This window comes from Plectropomus leopardus, chromosome 22 (genome assembly GCF_026936395.1).
Source record: "Plectropomus leopardus strain MGB_pleo_1.0 chromosome 22, ASM2693639v1, whole genome shotgun sequence".
NCBI lineage: Eukaryota > Metazoa > Chordata > Actinopteri > Perciformes > Serranidae > Plectropomus > Plectropomus leopardus.
The window spans coordinates 1,338,795-1,364,657 of NC_142197.1; the positions used below are offsets into that span (position 1 = coordinate 1,338,795).

Genomic DNA, 25,863 nt, shown 5'->3' on the forward strand with positions numbered 1-25,863 from the left:
TTTTCTTAGATCATTTTGATGTTAATAGCGTTTGGGGTGATTTTTCCCCCCTCAATACTTTAATAATAATTTTGAGGTTTTTGGGTGGTCTTTTTTACTTTATAATGCGATACACTTAATAAATAGATGCAATAAATAAATTGCTTTTAGTGTGGGTTTTTTTGTATAATTTTGGTTGGATTTTTTCCACATAAAAAAAATTACAACTTTTTACAACTTAAAAATAGATTTGGATTTTTTTTTCATAGACACCATAGAAGTTGTTTTTTTTTTGTTTTGTTTTGTTTTGTTTTTTAAAACTTTTTCATAATTTTAAAATTTGAAATGTATTTTTTATTTTCATTTTTCACAAATGAGTTTTTTGGGTGTTTTTAAAACAATATATAATAAATTTTGATTTGCGGGACATTAAATCATTTTGTTTTTGTTTTTTATTTTTATGCACAGGGTACTTTTAATACTTTAAGTACCTGATTACTATTACTTTTACTAAAGTCACATGCTGAATGCAGGACTTTTACTTGTAACTGAGTATTTTCATAGTGTGGTATTAGTACTTTTTATTAACGTAAATGGTGTCCATACTTCCTCCATCGCTGTCTTTGTGTGTCATTCTTGTCTTCTACATTAAATCGTGTTAAATATCACGAACATAAACAAACACAGCGACCTCTCAGCGAAGAGTTCAAACAAGGACGCTGATTGGTCGGTGTACTTTTGTCTCCTCTCTGATTGGTCGATCCAGCAGCACCTGTCGCGCGACCTGGAGAAAGTTTGGCAGCCGTTGAGAAATGTACCCAGAGTGGGCCGGCCCATTGTTCCGTCCTGAGGAGGGGGGGCCCGGAACGTTCAGGAAGAAAACCGGCGGCTGTCAGCGGGGGAGTCCACCTCTGCTGAGGTGAGAAGTGGAGCGCTCCAGGATCTCTATCCTCCTGGAGGAAAAAACTTTAAAACTTTCTGACGCGATGTTTGAAAAAATGTCGGCGCACTTTTAGAGGAAAAACTGCAGATAAAAGAGCGAAATTACCGTTAAAAATGGCGTCGGAGGTGAAGTTAAACGGGAACGAACTTTTGGAAGTTGACATATGCGACGTGGTTTGCTCCGAGGACGAGAGCGGCGTGTTTGTGAACTCCGCCGCCTCCCCGCAGGAGGACTTCTCCGGCTTCCAGCGGTGGGGGAGCCCCGCCGAGTCGCCGGCTGACACATCGCCACCTCCGGGGCAGCCGGAGTCCTCCGCCGCCCACAGGACCCGCGCGGCCGGGGGCAGTGACTCCGAGTCCCCGGGAGAAGAAGTCAGACCCGCGAGGACCTCCATCGTGGACTGTCTTCTGGTGGAGCTGTATGAGACGTACGGCGGAGGCGGCCGGAGGAGCCGGGACAGCTGGGACAGCTGGGACAGCTCCACCGAGGCGTCCAGCTCCGACGCCTTCCTCGGCCGCAGCAACTCCGGCTCCAGCTTCCTCCAGGAGCTCCAGGAGAGGCACACCAGGAGGCTCCAGATGAACTACCTGGCCCAGAAAGGTGAGGGGGTCTCTGCTACAGGTGCTGGCTTCGCTTTCAGCATGTTAACCCTTTGAAACTGGAGCAAACTGGCTTGATTTCCGTCAAAAAAAACCAAAATAAATAAGTTTAAAGCAACAATGAGCAGTTTAAGAGATGATCCAAAAATGAGCCGAAATTGATTTTTTTTTTTTTTTTAAAGTAAGACCTACGGCAAAATTACCTGAAAATTATCATAGAAATCCACTCCAAAACAACAAAACCCAAAAGAAATAAACAAAAAAAGTACAATATGATCACATAAATGAATATAAGTATATTTCTGTGTAAAACAATTCCAATTATATAATTTTAAAAGTTATGAAATTTTTTTTAAATATATGATTTTTTTCAGGTGTTTTGTTTTTAGTGTTTTTTTTTTGTTGTTGTTTTTTTTTTAAAAAAAAGAAGAAACAACCCAGCCCAGCACACCCTAGATTACCCCTGACCTACCCCAAACCCTGTCAAATCCCAAGACATAAAATATGATGATAAAATTTAAAAAACATAATAATAATAATAATTATAATGAAATAGTAATAATAAAAGTGTGCTGAAGGGTTAACAAGGTCAATTCAGGAGCTGTTGCATCCCTAGAAAATGTATTTGATTAATTTCTAATAGCCTCATGGTAGCCATAGAGGTAATCAATAATCCATCTATTTCATTTACACCTACATATATGAGCCGGTTGTAAATTACGGTAGTGTTTTGGTTTTTGTTTTTCTCAAACCTTGAAGTCATCTTGGAGTCAGACCGCAAACATCAGGAGCGACATGTAACAGGATGAGACTTGAAAGCACCATAATTAATCATTTTTTGAATAATTGTTTGATTAATTTGTGAGATGATTGTTATGAATGGTTGAAACTTTTTTTTAACTGTTTTATCTAGAGTTGAAGCTGGTATGTAAACGTGTTCACTGTAATCAGATATCAGGAGAACACAACAGACACACTTCCTACAGGTGTCCTCACAGTGTGCATATATGTATGTATATATAAAAAAGCACCCAAAAACCTCAAAATTAATGTAAAAATAGAAAAAAAAAACAAATTTCTAACTAAATATATATATACATACACCCAAAAAAGTTATAATTATACAAAAGTAAAAAGAAAACACTAAACAACCTCAAAATAAAGTTATATTTAAAAAAAACTAGAAAAAGATTTAAATTTGTATCAAAATAGTTAACATTTAATTTTCTGTTAATGACTGATTGATTTATTGACCTCTTGTTTCAGCTGTACTTGTATAAACTTTTGGGTAATTTAACTTACAACAAAACATCATATTTTATAAACTGTTCTTTTAATTTTCATGCAAAAATCTTAAATCCTACACTTTGTACAGGTGTCCTCATAGTGTGCAGACACACACACACTCGTCCTGGAGGCCGACGAGCGTGTTGACATGTCATTTACTCGTCCTCAGTTAGTGGCGTAGGTGTTTCCTCGGAGTCCTGACGGGCACGCCGCAGCGAGCGCCACGCTGCCATTGTTTCCTCTGTCAGAGAGGAATCCTGCAGCAAACAGCCTGTGAGCTCAGTGTTTGCCCTCGGCTCACGTGAGGCTCGGTCGAGTCAAACAATGCAGAGAGCCGCCACTCAGGAAGAGGAAACGCCGCGATAACGCCTCACAGAGCGGCTCACGCGTGTTAACTTGTAATGAGTTTCTCTCAGGGATTAATGACCCCGTTTGGTAAACGTTTACATGTAACAGGGAGGGGTCTGATAGCTGAGCGAGCCTCTTAGTGCTCTTCCTTATTATCCTGACGCGTCTGCTTTACCTAATTCTGTCTTTTTCTCTTTTTTTAGCTCCTCCAAGAGAGGATGTTAGAGAGACACGTAGGACTTATTACACCTGTGTCTCCTCCTGGAGCCTCCTGTCTCCTTGAGGTGCCTTTAAGACAGCAATACCAGCTTTGAGGGCCCCTAAATGACAGGAGGCCAGGGGCCAGTCGCAGCAGCCCCATACATGTTTGTATGATTTTAGGACATTTCTGGGATTTCAGGACATTTTGGGGATTTTAGAACATTGCTGGAATTTAAGGATTTTAGGACCTTTCTGGGATTGCAGGAGTTTTATGGGATTTTAGGACATTTCCAGGATTTGAGGATCTTTATAGGATTTTCACACATCTCTAGGATTTTAGGATGTTGCTGGGATTTTCGGACATTTTTTATATTTTAGGAGGTTTTCAGGATTTTTGCACTTTTCTAGTATTTTTGGACATTTTAATGATTTTCGTACATGATTTATGGAGATTTCTAGCATTTTAGGAGGTTTCTAGGGTTTTAGGATTTTCAGATTTTAAGACTTTTCTGGAATTTCAAAGATTTGAGGACAAATTTAGGATTTTAGGACGTTTCCAGGATTTTAAGACACAACACCTGTTATAATTAATCGATTAGGCCTGGTTGTTAAATAATAAATTAACCTCCCATTAGTTTAATGATATGATTGATTCGTTTGAGAGTTAAAACTCTGATTCCAGCTTTTAAATGCTATTATGTTCTGGTTTCTTCTCTCCTCTGTGACAGTAAACTGAATCTCTTTGGGTTTTGGATGTCTTTGGCTTTGGGAACATTTTTCACCATCTTCTGACATTTTATAGACCAAACAATGAATCGATTTATAAAGAAAATAATCGACAGATTAACCAACATTAAAACTTGTTGTTGGTTGAAGCCCTGTAGTTATGACTGGTGTTACTTTTATGCTCTTCAGTTTTAAATTTTTAATAATCTGCTCTTTGATTCAGTTGTCCCAGAAAATCTGAACTCAAAATGTCACCAACACCATAATTTGAACAATATTTACAGAGATGAGCTTTTATTTTACTCACAAGAAACCGTAAGAAAAAGGATGATGAGCTCTGTCCCACAGACGTGTTTGTCTCTCAGACATGTGTCCCCTTCAGCTGAAAATCAGATTGTCTTTGGCCTGAAACATTTTGTCTCCATCATTGGGAGGAGGGTTTGTGTTTATTTGGGACAGTGTTCTGGTTTTCGTTTCGCCTGCAGCGTGGAAAACAGACAAATGATATTCTGATCTAAAAGCAGAGCGCAGACATCACATGATATTTCATAAATTAGAGTATTTTAGAAAGACCTACATAAATGTGTCTGTGCTTCGATTCTGAATCAGATGTGAAAACAGAATTATTATTTTATCTAACTTCTTTTGCTCTCATCTCCTCCTGTGCAGATATGGGAATTACAGATGTTATGAATCAACAATTTATTGATTGAAATTTGGTTGCAGCAGCAGTAAAACAAAAGGCACAGACAAAAAGAGGTCAAAATAAATAAATATTAAGAATAAAAAAAATAACTTTTACAATTTTATGCTACTTTAAACTCCTCTAGTAATGTACTATTTCACACTTTTAACCCTTTGAAACCTGGAGTGACAATTTTCATGTGCTGCTTTCAAACGCTTTCACAAGCCTGAGCAAATTGGTGCATTTTCTTTAAAAATATGGGAAAAAATTGCCAAAAAACAAACAAGATACAGAAAATGGCTAGGAAAAACTATACTTATAATATACTTATAATAATCATAATTACATATTTAAAGTTGTGTTTAAAAAAATACATTTAAAAAAATTCTTTAAGCACTTTTGTTTTTTACTTTTTTGTTCTTTTTTTTTTTGTTTGTTTGTTTTCTACCAATTTTCAGATAATTTCTTCTTTGGAGGCTCTTTACTTTCTTTTTTTTAAATTATGATTTTTTAGCTAATAATTTAGCCGTCAGATTTACGTGTCACCTGGCACCTGTATAGTTGCATTTATTTGTTAATTTGTTAATTTTTGATTGCAATATTCACTGTGTAACAATAATCGTGTGAGCCGATTGAGATTAGTGTGCTGTTGGAAAAAAAAAAAGATGGCTTAAATTTTTTTATGTTGAATTTTTGAGTGAGAAAACAGCTTCTTTTTAAATTACCAGCTTGTAACTCGACTGTTCGTCCTGACTGTGAAACCTGATTCACGTTGATGTTATAATGACCCTGATTAACCCTCAGCGTCGCTGCGTTTGATTCTTCAGCCCCGGAGGAGCTGCGTTCGATTATCCAGGAGGTCAAATACCGTACGGGGCTGCAGTCGGCCAAGCTGCTCCGCCAGCTGAAGAGACGCGACCGACTTTGCCACAAACTGCAGAAAAACTACGACATCATCACAGCGTGCCTTCAGGCGGTCTCACAGAAACGACGTAAGAAAACACGCTTCCTCTTGTGCCATAAAGGATTTCTTCAGATTGTTTTTGGGTTGTGTGCAGCAGCCTCGTACATGTTTCTAGGATTTTAGGACATTTCTATTAATTGAGAACATTTCTAGTATTTAAACACCTTTCTGGGATTTTGACACTTTTCTAAGATTTAGGGGTATTACCCTGATTTTAAAACGTTTCTAAGGAAGTGTAGGAAAGTGTAGGACACTTTCTTGGGTTTAAGGACATCAGGGTCTTAGCTAGGACATTTCTAGGATTTTAGGATGTTTAGAATTTTAAGTGTCAATCACTTTATTTTTATTGTGAATTAGAAAATGGTTAGGGGGCCACCAGGGACCCTGTCGGGGGCCAGATTTGGCCAGCGGGCCGTAAGTTGGGTATCACTGCTGTACAGGTTGCTGTCGTATCAAAGTAACTCTGATATTTACAAACTAGCTTGTGACGTACAGTAAAACACGACTGTGGAGGATTATTGTGTTCATCTTCATATCCTGATCTCTCGGCTCTTTTTCTCCAAAACAGGCTGTCGGACAATCACACTTTGACTGTTTCTGTTATGTAAGAGATGTTTGGAAACATCATTTACAAAGGTAATTTTTCCAGGGAAGAGATTATGGATTAAACCTCATTCTATGAATGATCTTTACACCAGATTAAATGTCCGGATTATACTAATCAGGAACTTGGTTGGAGTTTGGGAGAATAACAATAGGGCTGAATCCATCAACATATTAGAGAGAATTATAGAATTTTACTGAAACAGTCACAGTAAATTGTCTTTACTGTCACTTTCTGAGGAGTTTAAGAGCTGAAATCTTTTCATGCTATAATCAGCATTTTATCCTCGTAAGGAAAGTCTCTCCAGCTGCCTGGAGCTTTTTTTTTTTTTTTTTTTCTTTAAAGATGTGAAGAAAAATGATAAATGATTCAACAGAGTTAAACCTAACTGAAAAATGACGGTCTTGTGAGGTCATCTTGCTGTTCTGGTGAATTGTTTTCTTGTGTTTGTTGTGTGAGCATGCAGCATGGCGGCTCACAGTGAGCTGGAGTCAATAATAACACGTGGGTTTTATTGTTTGACTGTTTACTCGTGTGGTTGATGCTGCGTGAATATTTACAGTATATCCACTCTACTGTAAAAACAGCATGTTCTGCAGAGGCTGAACTGCCGTCGCTGTGATTTTCACACATTAATCCGTCAGGCAAGTGAACAAGCTAAACAATTAATGGTAAACCATGAACTTAGTTGTTGATTATAATTAGCCGAGCAGCCGCTCTTGTTATTTTTGGTGTTAAATGACATTTTCACATCACAATTTTGTCAATTTATGATGGAATTAACCTTATTTGGCTAAAAGACATCGACAAACTGTCTGCTAACCACCAATTTGGAGAATTACTTGACTTTTTATATTGCAACAACATTGAAGAAAGCAGGAGATTTCAAAGATTTTTTGGTTGCTTCTTGGATTTCAGGACCATTCTCAGATTTTTGGAGGTTTCTAGGATTTTTTAGGACATATTGTTTTGGAGGTTTCTAGGATTTTTTAGGACATATTGTTTTGGAGGTTTCTAGCATTTGTTGACGTTCTTAACATTTTAGGGCATTTCTAAGATTTTTGGATGGCTTTAGGGTTTTAGGATGTTTTTAGAACTTTACTAGGATTTTTTTCTGACATTTCTAGGATTTTAGGACATTTTAATGATTTTAGGACGTTTCTAAGATGTTAGTGCATTTCTAGGATTTTTGGTATTTTTAGGATTTTAGGATATTTATAGGATTTTTGGAAATTTCAAGGAATTTTGGACGTTTCTAGGATTTTGGGGCATTTCTAGGATTTCAAGACATTTTTAAGATTTAGGGATGTTTCAAGGTTTTTAGCACATTTCTAGGATTTTAGGACATTTCTAGAATTTTAAGACATTTCTAGGATTTTAAGATGTTTCTAGGATTTCTGGACATTTTAAGACATTAGAGTCACTCTGGCACCTTATGTATATTAAAAGTGCAGAAACCAGTGTGAATCTTGATTGTGAATTAGAAAATGGTTGAGGGGCCACCCAGAACTAGATTTGGTTTGCGGTCCATATATTGAGTATCACTGTATTAATGTATATTTTTGAGCCCGTCTCTGTATCTTCCAGCAGCCTAAAGATGGAGTGAGTATGTCTGTATTATCCTGATGGGAAACAAAATAGAGTTTTTACAGCAGCCATCCACTGAAACATCCACAGACCAGATGATTTATCATAACGGTTACTGCACATTATCATCAAGGCCTCTTTTTATCATCGTCATCATGACTGTTTGCAGATATTGATTCTGAACGTCATTAAAACTGGACGTCTTTTCCGCTCAGGAAGCTCTTACTGAATCTGTAGGACTGAGCCTTAATGTCACGCATCATTTATTCAGTTTGCAAACATCATTTCAGATGTTTGAGGGTTCAGTCTTTTCAGAGTTTTCTGCAGAAGTGATATTTGGTCTCACCTGGATCTGAGAGCTCAGTCATTTATAACTCAGCTGCAAATCTCTATAGTTTATTGTAAATATTGTCAATAGTTTAAACAAAATCCATGTTTTGGAGGAGAAGTCTTGCACACCTTTAATTTATATCGAGCAGATTCTAGTCTTGTTGTAAAATGACTCTTTGTGTTATTTCTTTATGAATCATTGGTAGCTCTCAGTGGGTTAAAGAGACAAAAACCTCCCCCGCTCTCCTTTTCTCCCCTCTCCTCCACCATTACCTCATCCCTCTCTATCTCCTCCCCGTGGCTCCATCCATCCTACCGCAGCCCTCCGTCCTTGCACCTCCTCCTGGTGACGCCAGACCGGAGGAGGATGAGGAGGCGCAGCATCAGCAGCACAGACCGACGGTCCTCCTGCACCGAGCGGCTATTTTCTGACATTTTCAGATTGATATTTGGTTTGTGAGGAGGCTTTCTGGACGTTTCTGTGCCAGTGGATGATGAGTTGAAGTTTCGCCGGTTATCGCAGCTGAAGGCGGATCATATTTCTGTCACCGGAAGAGATCTGAACCGATCAGAGTGACCGATTAATTATCGGAGCAGAGAGGAGCAGCGGCGTGTCTGATGATTCCTCCGCGGGTCAGGAGGCTCGTTACAGCGGCACGCAGCGATGAGTGAGCCGGCCGGTCGCTTCGGTTCCCGATGAGGCAGGAGCGGCTCCCCGCCGCCGGCAGGAGGCCGCGGGCGGGCGTCAAGCAGCGGCAGCAGGGCTCGGGAGGGGTCGGCAACATCATCAGCAACGTCCTGAAGAAACGCAACGGGATATCCCGAAGTGCACCGCGGCTGCTCTGCACCTTAGAGCCAGGTGACACTTTACTCATGTCTGTCTGGAAAAAAACACCGCAGTTTACAGCTGGAAACAGAGTGGAAGCCTCCCTGTGTATCCCAAAATATATCCAGTCATATGATACATGACATGAACCCATAAGAGCGCATTTAACCTGCGGTTTCCTTCACGAGCGTTTCAGGATGTTTCTATGGTTTTATGACGTTTTCTCTCTAGGATTTAGGATTGTAGGACAGCTATAGGATTTTAGCACATTTTTAAGATTTTGGGGTATTTCTAGGATCTTGTGAGGTTTCTCGGGTTTTAGGCTGTTTCTTTTACTTTAGGATATTTCGAGGATTTTAGAACGTTTCTGGGATTTTAGGACATTTCTAGGAATTTAGGACAGTTTTATGACTTTAGGACATTTCTAAGATTTCAGGATGTTTCTAGAATTTCAGGACATGCGATTAGGCGAATTTGAAAGGCATGTTTTCTTTAAAAAAATCTTAAAAATAGGTCTTAAAATTGGTTGTTTTTTTTGTCTTGGTGATTTTTTTTCTCTTAAAAAAATTGGTGATTTTTTAAAATGACATTTTTCTTTACAATATTAAGTAATATTTTCTTTTTTTGGTGGGGGAGGGGCAGTTGTTTATCTTAAAAAAATGTTGTTTTTTTTTTCAGGACATTTCTAGTATTTTAGGATTTTAGGACATTAGTGTCTTATCTAGGACCCCTGTCAGGGGTGTGGGTGATCCTCCACTGGTTCTTTTTTGATCAACAAGCTCTATTTTGATGCCGTTTTATGCACTCTGACACCTTATGGAGACTAAAAGGACAAACACATCTAAAGAAAATGGTTGAGGGGCCACCCAGTACACTATCGGGGGCCAGATTTGGCCGTCAGGCCAAATATTCAGTATCACAGTTGTATACTTTCCTCCCTCTGTAGTCATTGTACATTGGTGTGTACCTGGTTTAATTATTTCCACCTCTGGAGAGATTAAACTCTCACCTGTTGTGACGGAGCCTCTGTAATGTGTCTGACCTCCGTTAAATACTCGTTCAGTGTCAGCTGTGTCGCTCTAATAATCTGTGAGCGGGAAGTAGGAGGGTTTTCCGTGGTAATCCGCTCCCAAAGCTCCGACAGGAAACCGCACAATAAAGCGACGCTCACGCAGGATGGCGGAGGAGGACCGTGCAGGTTAAACACACCTTCTATCTTTGTCTCGGGGGCCGTTTTATGGAGGAAATAGTGTGATTTATTCTTGTAGTGCGAGGGGCTGCAGTTTGACGGATCCTCCAGAGGCTCAGCTGGAGAGAGGAGGGGGAGAGAGGGGGGAGAAATGGCCGCAGCCGGAGCTGTTGGCCCGGAGCCCAAACATGTCAGGACCTTCGCTCTTAACTCCACTTCAAACTTTCATTTCCGTTTGCAGGGTTTTAGCCCACTGAGCCAAATTTTCTCCAAAGATGTTCGTGTAAAGAGCTTTGACGGGATTCTCGGTGAGGCGCAGACTGAGGCGGATTCAGCACCACGCGGAAATGGACAGCGACTGAGGCGGCTCAACCAAAGCCCAGTCAAAAAACCTGCGATTTAACAGCAAAACTGCAGCCCGAAACACCGTGTTTTGGCCTATAATATCAAATATACAGTTACATGTACACATTTCTAACACTCCGGTGTTTGATTGTTTTGTTGCCGGTTTTGATGATGTCATTGACGGTGACTATTTAATGTTTTCCGACCTTTATGTTGGTGGAGAAGTCTGCAGGCCCTCACTGTTATCTTCAGCATCCATAACAGATAATGAGCAGCTAGTTCTTTATTTTGTGACAGAGTCAAGCAGCAGCACGAAAACGTTTTCTCTGCCAAAGATACTCAGTATACCCAGTAAATACTATTTGTGTGATCTTTGCATGCATAGTAAAGCATCATAAATATATATACTGATGTTTTGTGCATCATTTTGTGCATATTTTCCCTGTATTTACTGTGAAATCCTCTGTACAGTAACTGTGGAAACTCTGGGATGTTTACTCGTACAGCATCACTGAGTTTGGTTAAACTCGTCTGACCGGGCGTCTCCGTTTGTTTGTTTGTTTGTTTGTTTGTTTGTTTGTTTGTAGGAGTTGACACAAGGTTGAAGTTTACCATCGAACCATCGCTGGGAAAAAATGGATTCCAGCAGGTAACAAACACAGTGCCACAACCAGTTTTTCTGTTTTGTTTGTTTCTGCTTTTAGCTATTGATTTAACGCATGCTTTATATTTCTCATTACAAGAGCAAATAATATAACTGTATACACAGTGTATTAATATTGTATTGCTGGCCTCTGTGGGAGCCCGCAGGTTAATTAAACGTAATAAAACAGTGTGTGCTTTCTCCCCTGCAGTGGTACGACGCCCTTAAAGCCGTGGCCCGGCTCCCCACAGGGATCCCGAAGGAGTGGAGGAAGAGGGTACGTGACTGAAACTAAGTATAACAAATGACATTATTACAGATATTTTTTCACATGGGTAGTAATGCAGCACTATTATTGTCAGCCTGAAAGCAGAGTTTTACAGAGTCCGTAGAGTCTAAAAACACAATATGTGCATAATGCTGCGGTCATCTCACGTCGTCTCTGGAGGAGAGAGACGGAAAATGGAGGTGATTACTTTCATCTTGTCGGGGGAAATGAACAACAGAAATCTTCTTCCCTGAACTCTTAAAAAACAAACTGAATCACTGTAAACAAGGCGCCTCTTACACACCTGCTGCAGGAAAATAAAAGAAAAGGAAACCTGAGAATCCTGTGGAAGGTAAATAAGGAAACATTAAATATTTGCTCCTGTGACTCAGTCGGGACAGTGAATCATATGTGAACCGTTTCTCCTCTTTGTTTATGGTAGTTGTTGATATTTTTGTTGTATTTAATCTTAGGGACTGTTTGGCTCGTTTTTCACGGTTTTCATTCTTCATGTGTGATAATTGTATCTGTTTTTATGCATGTGTCATAAACTGCACTGGAATAATGTATAAAATCAATGTAGCTGCTAATCATTGACATATCCCAGAGTGTGATGGTCAAAAAAGTCTACTTACCATTTAATATGTACAGAAAATAATTCATTTTTTGTGTTGTTTTTTTTTCATCTAAAAACATAGTGCCATCTGGCATTTTAAGGGTTAAAGTTCAGAAAATTAGTAGTAATATTAGATATTTGTGATTTAGACTGATGTTGGTTAAAAAAAATAACTAACTGAAAGAAGAGTATAATATTTATTTATAATATTTTTTAAAAGCTTGATTTTCAAAAGAGCATTTTGTGCAGAATGACAGGAGTGTGTGCTATTAAAGCAGGCCCTAAAGGGTTAATGTGGGGTTTTTTTTGTGTCTCTCTGCAGGTGTGGCTGACGCTGGCAGACCAGTACCTCCACAGTATCTCTATCGACTGGGAGAAGACGCTTCGTTTCGCCTTTAACGAACGCAGTAACCCTGACGATGACTCCCTCGGCATCCAGATCGTCAAGGTAACCACGTCGGTGTGTGTGTGTGTGTGTGTGTGTGTGTGTGTGTGTGTGTGTGTGTGTGTGTGTGTGTGTGTGTGTGTGTGTGTGTGTGTGTGTGTGTGTGTGTGTTTGTTTAAAGTGTGTGTCGATGGTTCAGGGTCACCAAAAACATTTCATCACTTCACTGATGAGCTGAGTTTTTTTATTGACGAGTGATCTTCAGGAAGTGCACACTAATGACGACTTCCATCAAAGATGGACATAAAAACAAAAAAATCAAACAGCCTTCTCTGATGTTTTCCTACTGAGTGCATATAAACACTTCCTGCTAATAAAATCCAGTGAAAGCCGCTGTGACTGTGAGGAGCGGCGTCCGGTGTAGAGCGTGTTTACTCATGACTGTGCGTCACAGATCGAGATGACGGCATCACGGAAACTCTGCAGTGACTCACAGATTCAACAGAAAGAGGACGGCCGTTTTCACCAACAGGGCAAAGTCTGCTCGTATATTCCTCCGTCTGTATCTTCCTCTCACCATGTCTCTCCTAAATGTATGAAATTAACAATTTGCCCAGTTAATGCTCTGATTTATTTGTTTTTTTGTTGAGATTAATTTTAGTTTTTAGTTTTTGTGCATATAATATAATAATAATATATATTAAAATAATAAATAATATATAGGTAGTGGCATCTCATCCATATGTGCCCATATGTTTCCCAGATTTTGTGGGTAATGAAACACCTCCCCTTCCTACTGTGGCTGGCTTAAAAAGACCTGTGATATCTAAGTCATAAAATTGAAATAAATAAATGAATTAATAAAAAAAATCAAAGAAATAAGTAAAATGGTAATATAGCGGTAATAAACTAATATAAGTAATATACTTTACAAAGTGCTCCAAGGTAAAAGCATTAACATAAAATATCAGATAATATAAAATAACCAGCATAAAAGCATATTTAAAATTCCTGAAAATAAGAGCATAAAAGCAAGTAGAGCAAACAGCAAGCAGTATCCCAATAGTCCCATATTTTCTGCTGTCTTCAGGACCTGCACAGGACGGGCTGCAGTTCGTACTGCGGTCAGGAGGGCGAGCAGGACCGCGTGGTGCTGAAGAGGGTGCTGCTGGCGTACGCCCGCTGGAATAAATCCGTGGGTTACTGCCAAGGATTCAACGTCCTGGCTGCGCTCATACTGGAGGTCACAGAGGGCCACGAGAGCGACGCGCTCAAGGTACACTCACACACACACTCACACTCTCTCTCACACACACACACACACACACACACACACACACACACACACAATAACAGTATTAACATGCAAAGACAGAGAAAACATTCATGGAGATTTGTAAAATGTGACAAACTTGACAAACATTGGTTTCTCCTGTGCTGCATTTAGTTGCCTTTTGCAAGTTATTTTACCTTTAAAATCTAAGCAAATAATTTTAATTCTCCTCAGAAACATAGGAAAAAAAGGCAATGAGCGAAATGCAAGAAATTGGTAAAAAGGTGACAAGAATGTTAGAAAATTAACCAAAAAGGGTGAAATGGGATGAAATTCACAAAAACATGGTTGACCTTTCTGACATCCTTCTAAACCCCCCAATACAATGTTGTTTCTCTTTTACTTTACTTTTCTCCTTAAATATTTGCTCCTTAAATAATTGTTTTTATTCTTCATTTCTTGCCCTTTTTTCTGTCTTTTATTTTTTTTCTCTTTAGTAGTTTATCTGTGAAACATATATATTTTGTAAACTGCTTTGCACTGCTAAACATGTATGACAATTTAACCTTTAGCTTATTTATATTTTGTCAGATATTTTCTATATATTGGTATCAAAAGTTTTATTCTCACCTGAATGCCTTTTTCAGTTGTATGTTAACTTTGAAAACTATTAAAAAAAGAGTTTGAAAAAAAAGGGTGAAATGTCCACAAATGATATTAACTCTGTTGCTTTCTTCCCGTTTAATCCCGAGTAAACATCCTTTTCTGCTCCTTTATTTTCAGGTGATGATCTACCTGATTGACAAAGTGCTGCCTGAGAGTTATTTTGCCAACAACCTGCGAGCGCTGTCAGGTAAACACAAGGACACACATACAGACTGATTCATTTTTTCAACAACTTCTTAAAGGAAGACATAAAAGATTACAGACGGTACGTACTGCAACAGCTCCAGCCCGCAAATAAACTACAAGTGCCATCATCTTGTACGAAAAAAGTAAAAAGTATGTCGTCTCTACGTTGCAAATACAGCAGAGACTGATTATTTCTGCATTAGGACACTTGGAGGGACATAAATCTTGTCTGATCTGAAATAATTACTCAACTGATTGATTTATCTACCAAACAAAGAATCTGCAGCAATTCAGATAATCAATAATTGTCATCCATTCTCATTCCAGTGATGATACTATTTGTTGGATTTTCCTGTTAATTTGGGTTTTGGTCTGTTGATATGACGAAACAAGAAATTAAAAAAATGCTGAGCCTCTTAGAAGTTTTGATAGACACATTTCACTATTTTTCAGTATTTGATTGTGAAAAAGCTTAAGAAACATCTCCAGGACCTTTATATGTGAGACTTGATACCGTCAGGTTATTTTCACGTTGAATATCTGATAAACGTAGTGTTTTAATCTGGGCTGTCTTCTTTTTTTCAGTGGACATGGCGGTGTTCAGAGACCTGCTGCGCCTGAAGCTGCCCAGACTGTCGCAGCATCTCCACCACCTGCAGAAAGCTGCCAACAGAGAGGCCGGAGGTACAAACCCGAGTGTGTCTGAGTTTACGCAAACGTCACCTGGTATGAGCACGCAAAGCTCCCCGATGCTGCTTTAACCGTCAAATTAACCGTTTCAATTAAGGAAGAAATTAACACCTTTTTTATACTTGATGCAGAATAACGGTGTGTGTGTGTGTGTGTGTGTGTGTGTGTGTGTGTGTGTGTGTGTGTGTGTGTAAGTAACTCCTCGCACGTCACAAATTTAACGTGTGTGTGTGTGTGTGTGTTTCCTCTCAGGCAGCTACGAGCCTCCGCTCACCAACGTGTTCACTATGCAGTGGTTCCTCACCATGTTCGCCACCTGCCTGCCGGCGCCCACCGTGCTGAAGATCTGGGACTCGGTTTTCTTCGAGGGCTCGGAGGTTCTGTTTCGGGTCGCCCTCGCCATCTGGGAGAGACTGGGAGAGTGAGTGGACTGTCGCTTACAGAGACAGGGATTGTGTTGGGATTCTGAGAAACAATTTTAACATTTGTGTGTTCAGATGTTATTTTGTGTTATTGATCATCACGTAATTGAATCATTTTCTGCTCAAACATTTAAAAAATATGTTAAAATTTAAGTTGATCTCCTACGTACGATATTTTCTCCTATCTGAAGGATGTTATCTCCTATGTATGAGATATTATTTTCTCTGTACAGGATGTTATCTCCTACATAAGAGATATTGTCTCCTATGTACAGGAAGTCATCTCCTATGTTCGAGATATTGTCTCCTGCGCACTGAATGTTATCTCCTATTTACATGATATTATCTCCTATGTACAGGTTATTTTCATCTACAAAAGGGATGGTATCTCCTTCCTGTGAGATATCCTCTCCGATGTACAGGATGTTATCTCCTATATACAAGATATTGTCTCCTAGATTTGGGTTGTTATCTCCTATGTAAGGGATGTTATCTCCTTTTTGCAAGATATTATCTCTACTGGATGTTATCTCCTACGTATGATATATTGTCTCTTACATACTGGATGTTATCTCCTATGCAGGAGATATTATCTAGGAGATATGATCTCAAACATAGGAGATAAACTAAATTGCTTGAAAAAGGGTTTCTGTAACTGTAGATGCCTTAAAAATTCTGTCTTCCCCCAGGCAGCCCTCTTATCTTTATATCCTCTGTCTTGATTTTTAACGTCTCCTCCTCCCTCTTTAATCCATCTTATAACCGCTGCTCGTCTTCCTCCGTCCGTCTCCGTCCAGGAGGATCGAGTACTGTCAGACGGCCGACGAGTTTTACAGCACGATGGGCTGTCTCACTCAGGAGATGCTGGAGCGCAACCTCATCGATCCTCCTGAGCTCATGCAGGTACGAGAGAAACCGAACCATTCACACCTCTTTAGCCTCCGTGGTGAGGTTTGTTATTTATGTTTGTACTGTTAACTTATTTTTTCTCTCTTTCCTCCTCTCGGCCGATCAGGAGGTTTACTCCATGGCCGTGTTTCCTTTCCCTCAGCTGGCCGAGCTGAGAGAGAAATACACCTACAACATCACTCCGTTCCCTACCTCAGTCAAATCCACCGGAAGGTTTGTTCTCAACTCAGAAATGACAAAAACATAAAAAAATAAAACTGTTGATGGTACGTTTAAATCCCAGCTGGATGTAAGAGGTAATACAAATGTATAGTCACAAAACACGAGAAGAAAAGGTTTTAGATGTTTTTGTGAGAAAAAAAAGAATGTATATTAAACTCTGTCGGGTTCCTTTAAACTAGAGGCTGAATTTAGTTTTTTAAAGTATCTTTTGTTTGTAAAAATGAAATGTTTCCTCTGTATTAATACAGATACAGGCTGTGAATGCAGCCTGACTGAAGGTTCTGTGTATATTCATACTATACAGAACATTTTGGGGCACAAAACAGTGTGAATTTAAGGCAAGAAATTACTTTCAGATTTTGGCTAGAGAGCAAAAGCTGTCCAAAAAATGTTTATTGTCAAAGAGAGTCTTAACTTAGTTAGTTAGTCATTAGCTGTGACTGGCCCCTGGACTCGAGTCATTTTGCAAAAGTGGCCCCCAGGTAAAGCAAAGTGTCCCGGCTCACGTGGTGATGACGAGGATGTTGTCGTCTCGTTTCAGTGGCGGTCTGGGCAGCTGGGAGAGCGATGACGACGCAGAGATGGATGACGAAGACTCCGTGGTGACGGCCCTCGGCTGTCTGGGGCCCCTGGGCGGCCTGCTGGCCCCCGAGCTGCAGAGATACCAGAAACACCTCAAAGGTCAGTGAGTCCTCCTGAATTATCACACAGGATTTTAACAGCAGCCAAGTGGCTCAGAACAAACCGCTGCCCCAAATCCTCAGAACCGGCCCTCCATCTGACTCCGAGAACAAGCTGCGTCTGATCTGCTTCCTCCAGACAAATCCTCACTTCCTCCTTCACAGACGGAGAGAAAGCCCCAGAGATTCAGTTTAAGATCTGAAGCCGCAGTCGTGACTCTCCACACAGATTTTAAAATGACTTCAGACAGAAATGATGTTGAATTTCACCTCATGAGAGGATGATTTAAACATGACTCATTATTTAATTTAATTTAGTATTTACTAAATCCTCACTAGTTTTTGTGAACATAATTTCCACTGCTGAGCTGCTGAGCTGGATTTAATAATAATAATAGTAATTAATAGAACTTATATAATGCTTTTCCAGGTAGTCAAAGAAGAAAAAACAAATATAGATGCAAAAATAGAGAAATACAAAATAATGAAAAACACTTGATGAACAGAATACAAAAACACAATTCATGTTTTAGTCTTTATAACAGAACAAAACACGCTGACATTTTCCAAAAAACAAAAAGAAAGAGAAAACAAACGGTAAATGTCAAACACAAAATAACCCTTTGAATCCCAAACAAGTTAGCTTGATTTCTCACAAAAGCAATGAAAAAGGAAATGAGTAACTCACAAAAAAGGCTCATAAATTAGCAAGAAATTATGAAAGAATGTACAAGAAAATTAAATGAAATTAGCACAAAAAAAGAAAAATTAAGTAAAGAAGAAAAATAGAAAATGACCTACAAAAAATAATAAAATAAAATGATAATAATAATAATAATGATGATAATGATAATAATAAAAGCAACAACCGTTTTTTACCGTAATTCTGTGTCATCTTCCTCAGATTACATCAAGAGGATTTTTTGGGGGCAGTTGTTCTGCAGTGATCAGCTGATGTTGATTAAAGAGGATAAAAGTAAAACTGGGTGGGCAGAAAATAAGAAAAGGAGCTTAAAAAGTCTAAAAAAAGACATTTTGGATTTTGTCTGATTTTGCTGGAATGTTTTTCTGCCTTTTGGAGCCAAAGCCGTCGACGCTAATCTCAGTCTTAAGACAGGACTCATGAATCAGATCCAGCAAGAAACACAGGCTCTGGATGCTCCGTACGGAGGGCAGAGACAGATGCTGGTGGCTAAAAAGAGTAACTCTTTATTCTGAACTGCTTCATGTTTTTATGCACCGTCAGTGATACTCAACTTATGGCCCGCGGGCCAAATCAGGCCCCCGTTAGGGAGGCGTAAGGTGTCAGAGACATAAAACAGCATCAAAATAGAGCTTGTTGATCAAAAACTGCCAGTGGAGGATCCCCCACACCCCCGACAGAGGACACAGCTGAGACACTGATGTCCTAAAATACTAGAAATGTTCTAAAATCTGAGAAATGTCCAAGAATACCAGAAATGTCCAAAAATCCTTGAAACTTCCTAAAAGCCTTTCACTGTCCTAAAATCCTACAAACGTTTCCGGGCCAGTTGAGTGACGTTGCTATAGTGACACAGATCTCTCTCAGTGGTCGTTTTTCGCGGCAGAAGACGTCCCTCTGGGCGGCGTTTCCTCCTGTTTCTGTGCTTAAATCTGGCCTGGAGGTTCTACGCCGTTCGGTATGTAGAGAAAGCGCTTAATGTTGACGTCGGTGTTTCTTCTCGTTCTTTGTGCGTCCAGACCAGCGAGGGGAGCAGGGAAACATCGCAGAGCTGAGCCCAGGAGCGGTGGGAGCTGGAGGAGGGGGAGGAGGAGGAGCAGGAGCAGGAGGAGCAGGAGGAGGAGGTGCCCGGGCGGAGCATCAAGCAGCGATCAACAGCATGATGATGGAGAGGATGAGCACCGACATCTGCGCCCTGAAGAAGCAATACGCTCGCATCAAACGGCGGCAGCAGCAGCAGGCGATGCAGCTCTACATCCGCACAGGTGGGACGAGACAAGCGCCCTCATCAGCTGTTCGCTTTTGTTTTTAAGACGCAAACTGCCTTTTCTGCTCCTCGTTTTCACTTTTCAGTCCAGAATAGCTTCAGTGTCCCGAACATCAATATCAAATATTCATTCATTTACAGAATTTTAACCATTTAAATGCCAGTTTTTTGTCGTGATGACACTGTGCTTTCAGATAAAAAAAAAGATTTATTATTATTTATTTACACTACATACTAAGTATATACAGTAAATATGTGTATACCGTATATATATAAAATGTAATTTTTTTGTGCGGTGTGAAACACTCACACTCATACCGCTCTGCACTCAGAATGCTCTTTTCAGAATCAGGCTATAAAAATATGATATCTGGGTATCAACACAAACACATGCACGCAGCAGAGTGAGATGTTTTTGACGATGATGTGTGACTCGTAGGACCTGGACCTGAAGTTGCCACAAGTCCAGGTGTTCTCCAGGAGCCTCCCAGCAAACCCAGCAGCGACACTGACGGTACTGGTTTCCAAACCAACAGGCTCGTCTCAGACTGGGTGTTCTGGGTCTGATTTCAGGGCTTTAATGATTCAGTGAACTAATTCAATCGTTTGAGGAGGACGCTGCAGCGCTCTGCTCTGAAAATGACTTTTTTAAACCAAGCTTTGTTTCCAGGACAGATTTCCAATGTGTGAACATGAAAATGTTCCCTGGCTTCAGAATGAATGAAAACATGAAGCCACGGCACTTTTCTTGTGCTGCAGACAGACGTTTCTCACGAGTTCTTTAAAGCTTTGAGCTCAGAGGTTGGTGGTGCGATTCTCTCAGAAACATGGGGGGGGGGGCAACGACCACAAACTGCAGGAAAGTCAATTTGGAAAATTATTTTTAAAAAGCTTTGGAAATTGTGTAAGGGAGAAAAAGCTTGGGGAAAAACTAAATTTGAAAGGATCATAATTGCACATTGAAAATTATGTTACAGAATTTCATTTTTAAGCACTTTTTCCAGGTTATGTCCTTGATTGGTTTTTTTTGTCCTTGATTTTTTTGTCTTTTTTTATTGTTTTGTTTTGTTTTTTAAATTTCCGTCTTTCAATGATTTTCAGGTCATTGTCTTGTGCAAGAAATTAGTAAAAAGTACATTTTTGGGTCGTTTCTTCTTTGCCTTCCTCCCATATTTACAAAGAAACCGCCAGTTTGTGATTGAAGAAAACAAACTGTGGAAATCGTAAAAGTTCATAAAGTCAACATTATACAGCCTCTGAGACTGAAGCCGGTGTGCAAACTCTCTCATGAATATTTGAACCGTTCAGAGTTTTCTCTCTTTATGAACGGAGGAGAAACCCTCTGGCAGAAAAAAAAACGTTGGAAATCTGTCGTGAACTGCAGGGTTAAAAAATATTGACTTATTTCCAGGTTTTGTAACTTCAGACTCTCAGACTGAATCTGGAGCTCAGATTCGTGTCGTGCTCTCAAAATGCCCCAAAATAAAAAACAGAACATGATGATTCACTTTGTAAAATTACAGCTGAATCACAAACAGAATCGGTTTTAAAGGTTTTCATCTTCAAATGTGAAAACGGTGCAAACATTTCTTTAATATTTTAACATAATCAGAGGAGCGCTGTTAACTCCCACTGGCATTTTGGGAGCATTATTGAAACGGGTGCTTGTATTTAATTTAATGTACTTTTTTAACAGCTAACTGGGACGACTGGTGATGGTTTTATTTAATTTACTTTGTTAACAGCTAACTGGGACGACTGGTGATGGTTTTGTTTGGTTTGCAGGTGCAGAATCAATTAACCAGTTGTATTATTTATTAGGAGACACATGTCCCTACTGAGCATCATAAAAAACACCATCAGATGCATAAATATTTTCCCAGAATGCCGAAAAATTACTTTGAATATTTCTATTTTCTTTTTTTTCAATTATCTTTTTATTGGTTTCTGTGAACATGAAAAAAATAAAAATACAAAACCAAATAAAAATAAATATTAACTAACTATTAAATTAATCACCAATTAATTTGATAATTGTTTAATTATCTTTTTTTTTTTAAATTAAATTCTCTGATATAGTATATTTAAAATTATGCTAAGAATTTTGTTGCTTGTTTAGCATTTCTTTCTCGGCCATTTCCTTTTTTAAATTTTTTTTTATTGGTGCTTATTTATTTTTTAAATGTATATTTCAAAGGGTTAACTCTTTAAGGTGCAACATGGTTCTAAATATAATTGACTGTGTCACAGTTTCTTCAGTTTAAGATAAATGTGTCTTAGTGAAGCACTCGCCTAAAAAATTTTTAAGATTAAAAAAAAAAAATCAGTAAATCAAAAACCGACGTCTCCAAAATCTGTTTCCTGGACTTTTTATCGAATATCCGCCTGTTTTAATGTGTTCTGTCCCTGCAGAGAAGTGTCCCGCCACACGTGTCCTCCCCTCACAGCTCAATCCGTCCAGCTCCGTCATCAACCACCTCCTGCTGGGGCGGAGGCCCCGCGGAGACCCCCGAGGCTCCAGACTCACCTCCACACCGCCGGCGTCCAGACCGGCGTCTCTGTCCCAGACTCAGGGCTCCCCGGCCAGGCAGCGCTGCGGCACCACCGGGTCTCCTGGGAGCTCCTCAGGAGGCGCAGGGTCGCCGTGGAGAGCTCACGTCCGCGTGCATCGAAGGAATATAGCTCGAGCTCGAGCTCAGCTGGGCTTCGGAGATTCAGAAGAACAGGAGGAGGAGGAGGAGCAGGAGGAGGAGAGGAAGGTGAGCTTTGAGGGCGAAGAGGAGAAGATTGAGGACAATGAGAGAGATGAGAAAGAGGGGAGTGACTCCTCTGTGTCTCCTGATCCGTCTGCTGCAGAGTCGGTGTGTGAGGAGGTGCCGCAGGATGCAGAGGAGACAGGAGGAGCAGAGGTCGCGGAGGTGGTGGTGCAGTTGGACTCCCTGGGGCTGGAGGAGGACTCAGAGTCCAGACCTGCTCCTGCGGTCCCTCTCCTCCTCCCTCCTCCTCCATCCTCCAACAGACACAAAGACTCCTCCGGCTCAGAGAGGAGCTCCGCCTCAGACAGACACACTTTACCTCCACCTCCTCACCACTGCCTCACCTCCTCACCCTCCTCCCTCAGTCTGTCTCCGTCTCCAGCGTCCCTCGCTCCGTCCTCCTCCTCTCCTACACCTCCGTCCACCCCGACGCCGAGCTCCTGCCTCCCGTCGTCTCCTTCACCTAACGGCTTCTCGTCTCTCACTCTCCCCACCTCCTCCACCTTTTACAAAACCTCCTCCCCCTCCACTCCCTCGCTGTCCTCCCTATCGTCTCGGTTACCGTCCTCCCCGTCCACCCCGGCACTCTCCGCCTCCGTCGCTCCCAAACAGCAGGTTTTCTCCCCGTTCCCGAGCGTGAAGCAGCCCAGGAAATCAGCGGCGGCCCGAAATCTGGGTCTGTATGGCCCGACAGCCAGAACGCCCACCGTCCACTTCCCCCAGCTCAGCCGCAACCTCAGCCGCAGCAGCGCCGCCGCCGGCGGGACGCGGTGAACTCCTCCGCACTGATGCCAGAAACACACCTGAAACATCATTCGAGATCGACACCGTGTTGCCTCCTTCATGTCAAGAGATCACCCAAACATTTTACAGCGAGTCGTTTCTGAAAGAGGACGATCGCAGTGACGAGCCCCTCACAGGCCTATGCAGCTTTTTCTCAGCCAGAACGCAGCGATACTCAACTTACAGCCAAATCCGGCCCCTGATAGGGTCCCTGGCGGCCCCCCAAACGAGAAATGTCCCAAAATCCTAAAAATGTTGCCTCAATGTAACCTAAAAGCCCAGAACCGTCTTGAAATCAGACACATGTCCGACAACTTTTAAAATATCTTTAAAGCCTACAACCACCCTTAGGTCCCTGATCCCCGGCCCCTGGCCCCTGGCCCTTGGCCCCTGGCCCCTGGTCCTTGATCCCCGGCCCCTGGTCCCTGGCCCCTCAGTGTGTAAGTTGAGTATCACTGCCACAATGGACATATTATTAAAAAAAAATGACTTTGTGTTACGGCTGCGTCCTGTTGGACAGCTGCGTCTCTTCAGAGGTGATTTGGGACGTTTCCCTGGACTGAAACACTAAGAGACTGCGCTCTGCACAAACATGTCCTCCTGCTGGACTCACACGGACCACAAGTGGCAACACGATGAAGGACCTGTTTTCATAAACACACACAATAGCCATCCAGTTGTTTCTATGCCAAGTATTTTAAAAAATAACCCAAGAAACCTAAGAATCGCTGTAAATGAAGAATAATAAAAATGTTTGTGTGTGTGTGTGTGTGTGTGTGTGTGTGTGTGTGTGTGTGTGTGTGTGTGTGTGTGTGTGTGTGTGTAAACAGCATCCTCAATTCCTGAATCTCCTGAAGCTTTTCACATTTTTCTTTCTTCACTCTCTGTTTGTAACTCAGTTGCTGAACACGAGGCGTTAAATATCTCTCAATAAGGAATAAGTGTGAACGGGAGTGGATACTATTAAATGTGATATATCAATCAATCATTCGTTAACCCCTTAAGGACTGTTTGTCTCATTTTAGTCTTCTTCCTGTTGTGATAACTGTGTGTGTGTGTTGATGCATGTGTCCTAAATGTAGTCCAGATTGTGTGTTTGAGTGTAATCAGTGAATTTGCAGCTCAGCTCCTACAATAAGTCTAAAATACACTGTGGAAACTAAATAGTTACATTCAGACTGTTCAGGTCCAAAAATGCTCCATTGAAACCCATTCAAACTGACATTTTTGATCCCACAGCCATCAGAGCAGAAAAACAGGACTTGTATTATTTCTGGGTGTCATTCTGGGCTTTTTTAGGTGCCCTGTCACAGTCAATGTTGCTGCTAATCACTGACATGTCCCAAACTGTCAGCAGCAGAAAGAAAATCAACTTGGCATGTTGAAAAAAAATAAATAAATAAATATATATATATATATATATATATATATATATATATATATATATGTGTGTGTGTATTTTTTTAATGTAAAAACATAGTGGCATCATCACAAAAACATGACATTTAAAGGGTTAAAATTCTGAAAAATAATTAATATTTGATTAAAAAACAATAACTCATTGATGATGATGAATAATTTACAGTATATTTTAAAACTTGATCTTGAAAAGCACATTTTTTGTGCAGAGCGGTACGAGTGTGTGTGATATTAAAGCAGGCCCTAAGGGGTTAAAGGGCCACACGGCCAAAGTTGGTAGAGTGTGTCTTCAGTGCATCAGTCTTATTTACATCAAACATGGACAAAAATTTCCATTTACATAAGTCACACAACATTTCAGGACAAAATTCACACACGTGTGTGTGTGTGTAGTTTGAGCTCTGCTGTCAGTGAGGAGGCGCTCAGAGTCCTCAGGGTGTTCGAGCAGGAGGATTTTTTGGGCAAATTGCGCCACCTAGAGGGCGTCAGCTGGAAGAGGTTGTGAGAGGGGTCGGTGATGTTGCTTGGAAACTCAGCACAAAGCTGCTGCTTTACATAAAATCCATACGAGGAAAAAACTACTCAGTTATGTCATCTTCTGAAAAAACGACCTCTAACAACATTTATTTTGATTTCTTAAATAATTTATTTAATGCTGTAACACTTGGATCGACATCATTTGGAGTCATTTCACTTGCATTTAAACCTCTGAAACTGAAGGAAATTAGTTTTATTTCTTTCAAAAACGCAAAAGAAAACTTCATGAGCAACATGGCGAGAAATGTCCTGCAAACTGCAAAATAAATAAATGAAAAATTAAAAACTTAAATGTGAGAAGGAAATGATTGTTAATTATTATCAAAAAACAAAGGAAAAATGTCCATGAAACTATATTTATATCTGTCAATGTTTTTAAAAATACGTTTATGTTTTTAATTTTAAAAAATGTTACTTTTTCTTATGATTATTATTGGTGCTTGTTTTCAAATTTGTAGGAAATTAGTAGAGTTAGAATTTTTTTTTAAAATAAAAATGGAAAAATGTCCAATGAAAAAGGAAAAAAGTAAGAGAAAAATAGATTTATAATTATGATCATAACATATTTGAAATTAAGTCACAAAATTATTTTAAAAAATTTAAAGCACTTTTTGATGGTATTCTTTTAATTTTTTTTATACTTTTCTTTCTTGATAATTTTTGGGTCACTTTTCTTTTATTTACATTCACATTTATGAAACAACTCAAACACGTTCTTGGGTTTCAAAGGGTTAAACAAAGATTGTAGCTGAAAGTGACATATTGCTACTTGTTTCAAACATTACCAAAAAAAACCAAAAAATAATAAAATTTAAATATTTAAAA

At 40.0% G+C, this 25,863-nt stretch overlaps 1 protein-coding gene across 8 annotated transcripts; it reads left to right on the forward strand.

Moving 5' to 3' along the window:
* Nucleotides 1-824: 824 nt before the first annotated feature.
* On the forward strand, nucleotides 825-23,890 carry tbc1d30 (TBC1 domain family, member 30). 8 transcript variants are annotated; one of them, XM_042511639.2, is made up of 15 exons: nucleotides 825-1,522; nucleotides 5,596-5,760; nucleotides 11,201-11,262; nucleotides 11,468-11,533; nucleotides 12,463-12,588; nucleotides 13,616-13,801; nucleotides 14,582-14,651; nucleotides 15,236-15,376; nucleotides 15,593-15,761; nucleotides 16,560-16,665; nucleotides 16,778-16,884; nucleotides 17,435-17,574; nucleotides 19,296-19,541; nucleotides 19,983-20,057; nucleotides 21,956-23,890. In XM_042511639.2, the coding sequence occupies exons 1-15, from the start codon at nucleotides 1,036-1,038 to the stop codon at nucleotides 23,071-23,073; spliced, it is 3,264 nt and encodes a 1,087-aa protein (XP_042367573.2). In that variant the 5' UTR covers nucleotides 825-1,035; the 3' UTR covers nucleotides 23,074-23,890. The 8 variants fall into 8 exon arrangements, with proteins under 8 accessions (XP_042367573.2, XP_042367574.2, XP_042367575.2 ...); XM_042511640.2 differs by having other exon boundaries at nucleotides 826-1,522; nucleotides 15,236-15,334; XM_042511641.2 differs by lacking the exon at nucleotides 19,983-20,057 and having other exon boundaries at nucleotides 828-1,522.
* The last annotated feature ends 1,973 nt before the right edge of the window (nucleotides 23,891-25,863 follow it).